General features: G+C 27.2%; 1 protein-coding gene across 1 annotated transcript; it reads right to left on the reverse strand.

Annotated features, from left to right (window-relative positions):
• Positions 1-6: 6 nt before the first annotated feature.
• On the reverse strand, positions 7-7,180 carry LOC106692371 (fructose-1,6-bisphosphatase 1). Its single transcript, XM_014438283.3, has 7 exons — positions 6,587-7,180; positions 3,783-3,927; positions 2,538-2,644; positions 2,221-2,368; positions 1,919-2,056; positions 836-952; positions 7-272 (listed from the first exon to the last, which is right to left on the reverse strand). The coding sequence occupies exons 1-7, from the start codon at positions 6,757-6,759 to the stop codon at positions 87-89; spliced, it is 1,014 nt and encodes a 337-aa protein (XP_014293769.1). The 5' UTR covers positions 6,760-7,180; the 3' UTR covers positions 7-86.
• Positions 7,181-9,626: the final 2,446 nt, after the last annotated feature.

Genomic DNA, 9,626 nt, shown 5'->3' on the forward strand with positions numbered 1-9,626 from the left:
ACAAAGTAAGAAAATAAAGTTTGTAATAATTTTGATACACAATTGAGAATAAAAACTATAAATATAGAAAATATTAAATGAGGCACTTAAATGTGTTTTTCAATAATTCCAAGAAGTTCTTTAATATCTTCTTTAGAACCAAGAAAACATGGGCATCTCTGATGAATTCCCTTCGGAATCACATCCAATATTGGAATTTTTCCTGTAGTGGCCAATCCTCCAGCCTCTTCAATGATAAAAGCCATCGGATTACATTCATACATCAACCTCAGCTGAAACAAAAATGAAGATAAAATACACTGATTTTATTTTAATAAGTAAAAAGAAGATGGAAATTAAAAAAAGATGGCTGTTTCCCTCAGGACTGCAGAACTTCAGTGAAGAAAACAAGTGCTTTGAAAAAAATTATAAATGTTTAAAACTGTTGGACTTAAATTATTCAAGGTCTGCTTATAACTTTTCTGTCATTTTTTAAATAAATTTATTTTTCACATTTCATTGAAAAATGTTTGTATTATTTTTAAATTGTTATAATACAACCCGAATATTAGAACAACATATCCTTGAGTCTCTAGACTACTGGCACACAACCACCCATTTGAAGTTTTGCCAATGCCAGATATCCACAGACAATGTGTGGATTGATTAGATTAGATTTGTGTGGATTGTTAGCCAACAGTTGAGAGACACAAGGCTTTATAGTTGGAATATTACAATGGTATACTACTGACAATTATTTTGTGTCTCTTAATGAGAGCATTTTATCATTTAAATTAATTAAATTATAAATTTTCTTTTAATTTATCAAAACTTAAAACAATCAAATAAAATTTACCTTTCCATTTGGAGAAGTCTTGTTAGCAGGATACATGAATATACCGCCATACTTCAGTGTTCTGTGCACATCAGCAACCATAGAACCAACATATCGTGATCCATATGGTTTACCAAACTAAAATAAGAAATATATTTGTCATTATTGATAAATACAAAAATAATGAAAACCCAATCATGTTTAGCTGGACTGAGGAAAGTAACATAAAATATCAAAGATGATTTTAAATAATAGAGCTTATTTTCCTATTACACTGTACTAATATACCTGGTATTATTAGGAATTTATGTAACAATATTTTGTTCTCATACTTTTATAATTAAATATCCGAGATGTTTAGTGTATGGAGGACTATCTGAAAATATTTATGAACTGCTTCATAAGATTCATCTTCGGTATTCCCAGATGTTCTCATCTCTCACCATTGTTCCGAACAAAGTTAGATGTTTCCCAATATCCAATACCTTCCGAGAGCATTCTTATTTCAATACTTAAAACCAAAAACCTTCCTAAATAATTGACCTCCTCACCATTTGTTTATACACCTGTTAAAAACAAGATCTCAATCTGCTGTTTTGTACACCCATTGCCATAGATTAGATTCCTATGAAATAATCCTTAATAAATCAAGCTACCTCATTTTGGAATTCCTTACTCATATTCATTCGTAAACCTTCCTCCTTACTATCAATTATACATCCATCTCCTCCATTATCAATCTTCCATGCCAACTTGCATAAATATGTACTTTTCTTCTTATGTTGTTATCCCTTGTATATAATCATTATTGTTTTATTTAATTTTTAAAACTTTAAATAATGTAGTGAGACAAATACTGCTTAAATTGTCCTTATTGTCATTTTAAGGAAACCAATTTTACCAGAAAAAAGATCGATTTTTCATTCCATTAATTAATAAAGTATTTTATAGTTAATTTGTAGTATATATGAATCCAAATTGATTATTATTTTTTAAACTCCCTGATCAAATTGCTGAGCAAGTATCGTTTTTATTAATCAATAAAGGATTAATGATAATTAAACAATTCTATATGCAAATAAAATTTTTAAACATTAACTATACCTGTGGATTTTTCTTTTTTGAAACATATTCTGCAATGGCATCATCCCAAAGATAGGAATATCCTTCATTAATACTGTAGATATTGCCTTTGTCTGGAATTTTCATGTTGGGTTCGGTAAGTAAAAATTCTCCAATAGCCTGTTTGAAATGAAAAACAAATCATTATTACCATAATGATCCACTAAAATTTTGATTTTGCTAGGGGATGTCAAAAATTGAGAAGATGAGCAATTTATTTAGACCTGTTCATTATATTTAGATATTTTATATTTAATTTATTAAGATAATTAACAATAGCATACAGGATCAAGCATAAATCCATTAACTCCTTTTCCTTTTCCAAGTGATAAAACGAACATTGTTGCACTTCCATACAATACATAACCTGCTGCAACAATTTGATTTCCTGGCTGTAAAGCTGCACTGTCTAATAGAGGCCCATCTGGTTTTCTGAAAATTATTTAAAATTAAGCAGATAAAACAAAGAGTAACTAATATTCTATAGATTTATTATATTCTTAAATATTCTCTAGGTATTATATTACATTAAATTTGGCCTTTATTAAAACTTTCATTTAGTCATGTATTATAATGATATCAATTAAAATAATAAACTAACTTGAATACAGCGAAAATTGAGCCGATGGAAGCTAGACAGTCAATATTTGAAGAGCCATCCAGAGGATCAAAGCAAACGATGTATTTGCCTTGCCTTTCAGCATCCACCTCAAATTAAAATAAATTATAGCTAAAAGTTTATTTTATTTGTAGAGAAATATTTTTTTAAAAAAGGTTAGTAAATCTATATTTATTAAGAAAACTTATGGTCAACTCAATTAAAATTTTAATACAGGTGTATATGTATGGAGTATAGGTCTGCACCTATACTCAAGTAAATTTGTAATTACAACAGACTTACAACCTAAGTCAAGAGACGTGTGTGGCTTAGCATGTTGCAACAAAAATCCCTAAGTACCTCGTTCAGAACATTGCTGGCTCAACTAATACCACTAGTTTATACAGGAATTGTATTTGTGTATTTATTTTATTATAACTAAATCTAATTTCCTTTATCTTGTACATAAATGGTTTTTTTTTATTATTACAATATTGTTTTTTATTGTGTGATCAGTTTTATTTTATTATATTTTTTATTAGATTAATATTTTTATTTATACAAATCATAATAGTATTTTCTTTTATTTATATATTTCTTTACAATTATTATTCTACATGTATATATTTTTTTCTTTTAATTCAATGCATAATATTGTTATCATTTATATAATTTTTTCCTTTTTCTCTTTTTTTTCTGCTCTTCTATTCCTGTATATATTGTATTAATGTATATTAGTGGCATATCGTATTAATTCTCTTCAATAAAATAAAGTAAAAGTTTATATACTTTTGCTAAAATGTGTTTTTTATAGATTTCAGTGCACAGATTATGGGAAAGATATTTTTAAAAAATCTGTCACATTTTTTTCAAAAAATATTTATTGACTAATTTAAAACAAATAATATCATGGAATATAAAATGAAAAAATTAGAGATGATGAATTTTACTTTTTCTTTTATAAATTTCTTGATCTGTTTTTCTTAAAATAAATCAGGATTAGTTCCCTAACATACCTCTGTCCGAAAAAGACTCATCCTATTTGTTATTCATAGTGCCCAAGTTTTCAGGGAAAAAGTCAAAGTGTGAATAGAGAAAATGTATCTTAAGTGACCCATTGCATGATATTTTTTTCATTATTTTTATCTTCATGATTTCTTAAGAATCCATGGACTTAAAATCATGTTTAGCCATACCTTGAGAATTAACTTCGATATTTAAAAATAATAGTTAAATACTGGTACATACGGGTATAATATTTTCATTTTCTTCACTAACAAGTGAACAAGTAGTATAAGATGACTTGAGCATATTTATGAACAATTCATTCGATAACACGTCCAATTTCTTCACTTCTTCTCCTTGTACATTAGTATTACCAGCCATCCCATACCTACAAAATATTTCCTTCAATTTAAAGAAAAATCATCATAAGACTTATTTTTTAAATAAATAAATAGGTTGGTAAACTACAGAAAACTATAAATACTGAATTGTAAACCAATTATTTAAACTAAATTACAGTAAAGTTGTTTAATCAGGATAAATAATTCATCTTAGGCATAAAGCTAACTAAATGCAGGATTTAGTTATCCTAGTAACAGCATTAGATTCAGTTTTGTTTCACTATTTTAATTTATTATTATTATTATTTTGTTAAAACTTATTTATCCATTCAAGTATTTCTTTTAACTAACTTTTTATTATATTTTCCTTTACATCTATGAATTAGCTGTGTTTTGGTAAAATGTACTTATTTATTTGTTTTTCTGTAAACTGATCTACTGCTGTGACAATTATTTCTCTGGTTTGATCTCAAATTGCTTTCTAGTAATGAATTTGTTTAACGCGTCACTGGAGAGGATCTGAGAAGATGAATTCGGGAGAGTGAATTTGTCGATTAAATGAAATAAAAATTATGAAATGGAAGGGACAAGAAAGATAAAGAAAAGAGGAATGAATTGAAATATTTGTATTTAGAGTGCAGTCTGGAATTGATTGTAAAAAGAAACAGGGGGGAAAAAAACTATTTTCTTTCGTTTTTATTATATCATGTAAAAAAATGTAATTTATATATGTCCGATCACGGATTGATTAGTATGCTGTGTAATGTAGCAACCCGATGTATTTGGGCAGCATGGATGAATAAAGCATTTCAGTTGTAGCAAATTGTATTCACTAGACCATAAAAGTAACTCGTTTACTGTTTTTTACTTTTTGTAATAATTAAATGTTATAATTTCATCAGGCATTTTTTCAAAAAGTGAGCTCATACATTGAGTACACACAGCTTGTTTTTCAATTCACTTAAATTTTGTGAATTGGAATGGAGGATTTTTTACTATTATTCTGATTTGAGCCTCTGCCAGTAAAATAGTATTGTATCTTTTATATCAATAATTGTTCATTTTTAAAATTGTACCTACACAAGACATGATAAGAGAATAAATAAGATTTTTTTTTTAAATTCTTTTTTATTTACTTATTTTTTTAATGGTTTCTAAGGTAACCATGAGAAAATCTTTGAAATGAGATGAGATCAAATAAAAAATCATTTCTATGGCCCCCAAAATTTAAATGGCAAATCAAATATTTAAATAGTGCATAAAAAGATTACTTCTATGAAATAATTAATAGAAACAATAAAAACCACAAAAAAGTCAATCTGCATCCTGTAAAGCATTATTAATTAATATTTTTTTGTTACAAAAAAGAAAATTAAATATTCCATTATTCAATTTCACAGTTTTCCATATGTTGTACTTGATGAACCATTAAAACTAGTAACCAAAATGACAATAATTTTGTGTATTTTAGTTTAGTAAAGCAGTGATTTTGAAACTCTATTTTTAAAATACAGATTCTGAAAGCGTTATGAAAGTTGGTCTTAGCAGTATGTTAATATATCTTTTTTATGCAAATATGTGTGAAGCATCAGCATAAGATGTTTTAAGCAACAATAACACTACTTTAAGTCAGTTTTCTATTTTATACTGTAAGTAATAAAGAATTTAATGAATGGAAGTAGGAATAAATATTTTTCGAATGTCTAGGCAATGCATTTTGGATAATTTGTCCAGAAATCTTATCATGTTAGGTTGCCTGAGTTAAATTAAAAAATTTATCATTAATATTTTTGATAAATAATTCTGACAATTTTAGAACTTTTTATAAACCACTAAAACATTATAAAGAAATTGGGCGAAGTGAAAGGGGCAATGGTGTATTTCTTCATAACCGTCCCTGGAACATCACATAATCTGATGGAGAAAAATTCATTCCCTAAGTCTAGAAACCTAGCTCTGATTTAAAAATTAGACAGATAACATACTTAAGTTTAATGAAGTACACAAAATTGTGTAAGTAAATTATGTATAATTTAATAAGGAATATTTTTTTTATTTCAGAGTTGAAAAATTCGTAAAATTCTTGAAAATAAACATATACTTCAGATATTGACACAAAAGGATATATGTATTTATTTTAGTCAATGAAGAGTACTAATAATGTAAAATTTATTTAATTTTATTTTCTAGCACATAATTTATTAGATTAATTTATAATTAAAAAAAAAATTACACAGCTGTTGACCTTCGCTCGCTCAAAAGGGATTCACAAACAGATCCTTTTAAAAGAAGGATGAACATATGCTAACTTACAATATTTCATATAAGTGATTTTTTATGTTCCTGCCTCTGGAGATTGATTTAAATATACATTGGCAACAAGAAAAATTGCTGCTCTGCTGAAAAATAAGTTTCTCAGAGAAGAAAAATAAGTTTTCAAACTTGGTTTTAAATAAAAAATTAAACAAAAAAAAAACCACTTTCTTATGTCAGATGTGTCACTATTAAAGCAAAGTGATGCTATTTTCCTTGAAAGTTCTTAATTTTGATCTCTAAAAAAAACCTACCAATGGCCCTGATTCAGAGGTATATAAATAATTAAAATACTTATAATTTATAAACTAAGAGCACTGATATAGTTTATAACTAATTTTAATCATAAATATAATATTTAAAGACATTAAAATAAATAACATGAAAACATACAACTGTGAAATTCCAGCCTTCCTGACAGCAGAGCTTATAGCTTTAACAGATGCTTGAATTGAATTCAGAAGTTGTGTTAATTCACCTGTCGCATCCGGACATTTTTTCTGCTGCGCCAATACATATCTTGTGAGGGTTATGCAGTCGGAATCAATTATTTTTGTACATGACATTATGGTAGCTTTCTCCAGGAAGAGCTCTGAGAGAAAACAATAAATCAACTAAACTGTTAATCAATATTCTTCCCGTTATAGAAATTTAAACCTTTGACCTAATGAGAGATATTGTGAATTATCTCATTTAGAGGCTGGGCAGCTAATCTACAATTTCCAACTCAACAAATAAATATATAATCCATAAACATATATATATATACAAACTAACAATAATACCACAATCCCTTATCAAAATATTACTGATAAGGAGTGATAACAGGTGGTTTCACTTTCTAGGTCAATACTTTCTATTTGTGATTAATTTTTCAGGAACAATTTAGCATGATTCGGTAAAACAAAATAAATACTGTCAAACTAGAGAATAGTATAAATTACAAAACCTCAAAGCAATACAATTATAGTTTGACATTTTACTGGTTTCTAAAACGAGCTTCCAAAGAGATACACGACTAGTGTAAACTCTATCATCTAAGATTATTTAAGAAGAATTAAAAATAAAAACTACATGGTTCTCTTTACTCACGACCCAATATTTTTCTGACGGGATGAATATTGCAGTATGTCCATTGCAGAATCATAGTTCCTTTTCTTTTCAGATTTTTCTTGCTAAGGGTTTGATTTATAATAACTTTGCTATGGGGGCCTCATGTACCAAACAAAAAGAAAAAAAGAGCAACGGAATCGCTCCATCTGTTCACGAATAATTTTTTTTTTTTTAATATTTATTTATTGCTATTTACAACTGTACATTATAATACATTTAGTAAATCTGATCTAAGTTAAATTGGAGTGTTACAGGCGTGTAGAGAAACTGCCCATTGGTAGCACTCTAAACGAATAAATTAAAAACAATTAATCATTTTTCATTTATTCTCATTGAAAATCCTTGGCTAGAAACAATAAGCAAAACAGTTTTTTTTTTTTTAAATAGTTTATCGATTTTAAGTAAACGTTAAAAATAACTACTATTATATGGCAAAAAGTAACTACTTTTCATGTTAAGGCTTTGTATTATAATTGCGAAATGAGGCTTCCTTCTAAAATTAGAATAGTATTTGCTTTTTTATTGATAGAGTTTTAAAAATATTGAAAATCATTCTCTAAGTTGGCTAAGACAGAGGATTTTCTACAGTTCGCAAATAACAGATAGTAAAAGAGCGCGTATATAGTTCCTTTTCTATTCAGTTTTTTTTTCTTGTTAATTCTTTGGTTTTTAATAAATTTGCTTGGGTGGTCATCTTGAACCACACAAAAAGAAAATAAGAGCAACGGAATCAGTTCATCCGTTTACGAATTATTTGAGAAACAGACACATAGACTAGGTCGAAAATGGAGAATGGTCGTAAACTTATTTATTTATTTTTTTTTTTGTTCAGGGGTTTTGGAACATTTGAAGTTCAATTAAGTCACTTGTATATGTTATATACATTTTATTCTTTCAGAGTCCATCGCTTGACTTTTTCGTAACATCAGGCCGTGTCCTAACAGGATGAGCGTTATGTAATCAGGCGGTGGCGATGGGCGCTTAATTTTGTTGAATATCCTTGTTGATTCTCAAATATTCCATTAGGACACTCAACTATATTCTCTAAATGTTATTTTTGCTTAGAACGTCTAAGCGACTATCACCCCCATCTAAGCTTTTTAGAGTTACGATACTGCATTAGTGTTGAGAATAGAAAAGGTCTCCTAGAAAAAAATTCTACCAACATTAATATATTTACGCTAAATCATGGCCGTGCACATAACATCTGAATCGACTCTTTTTAAATTTTATTTCTACAGAAATAAATACCATAACATTTACAATCAATGTTTTTGATACGATTTTTACCTTCGTGGCCTATTTGCTACTATTTTTTTTTAAAAATTATTTATTTAGAATTTTCTAATTTTAAATAAACCCCGCAAATAACCTTGAGTTATTAATAAGATACCTTAAACATCATTTAAAAAGGCTGTCATGTTAATGACTACTTGAAATATTTTCTTTTAGTAAAGAAAAAAAGTGTATCATTAACTTTCACCTTCTTATCAACTGTTATTGACCCTTCAGTTTTTTTTTCATAGTCTGCATCTCTCACAATTTAAATTATCGATAGAAATAATTATGTAACTATCTTATATGTTATCAATACGTTTCATAACCGTTATCAATATATTTTTTTTAGGTCACACCCATTTCTGTTCTTTGTACATTGATCGTTCATGACGATTAAAGAATAAGTCATTTTAGTTCGTGTAGTTTTCATAAATGAAATACGATTGTATTCTACTTACGTTTAGAAAATAACTTAAAAAACAATTTCACTACATGTATATTTTTTAAAATGATTCAAACTGAACAATATTTGTTTAAGTCTATGGATGTACTTCAGCTATTACAATGAGTCTGTATCTGTTCAATCGCTTAACAGAAGAACTAATAAATAAATGAACAAAAAAAAAAAAAAAAAAAAAAAAAAAGAAATATTTAACTGGATGCTTTCTTACTTCTATGATTCCCAATAATTGATTTTGATTCACCAAATAACCATATCTGCCTGAATTTTTTCTTAACTTCACATAATTATTTATTATATTGATAATAGATGTTATTGGATCCTTACTTTTATAATATTCTGTATCATCTTGTTTTATTCTCATTATAATATTAATCAACTGATTGTAAATTTGCAGCTTTATTATTCACTCCAAAATCCTTTCAGATATTTGTATTATTATTAATATTATTTATTTTTTTTTTAATAATTATTATTATTATATTTATTTCATTTTCATTTTAGAAATTGTTAATTAAATTATTAGTTGTATCATTTGAGATCAATATTGTACTTACCTACCTTAAAAATTGTATAGCCTCC

Source organism: Halyomorpha halys, unplaced genomic scaffold (assembly GCF_000696795.3).
Source record: "Halyomorpha halys isolate HHAL.00 unplaced genomic scaffold, Hhal_1.1 Scaffold54.1, whole genome shotgun sequence".
NCBI lineage: Eukaryota > Metazoa > Arthropoda > Insecta > Hemiptera > Pentatomidae > Halyomorpha > Halyomorpha halys.

Coding starts and splice junctions, on each gene's coding strand:
- LOC106692371 (XM_014438283.3), bottom strand. CDS start 6,759: ATGTCATGTACAAAAATAATTGATTCCGACTGCATAACCCTCACAAGA. Junction 3,928..6,586: donor AAGGCTGGAATTTCACAGTT/GTATGTTTTCAT, acceptor AATATTTTGTAG/GTATGGGATGGCTGGTAATA. Junction 2,369..2,537: donor TCAATTTTCGCTGTATTCAA/GTTAGTTTATTA, acceptor AATAATTTTCAG/AAAACCAGATGGGCCTCTAT.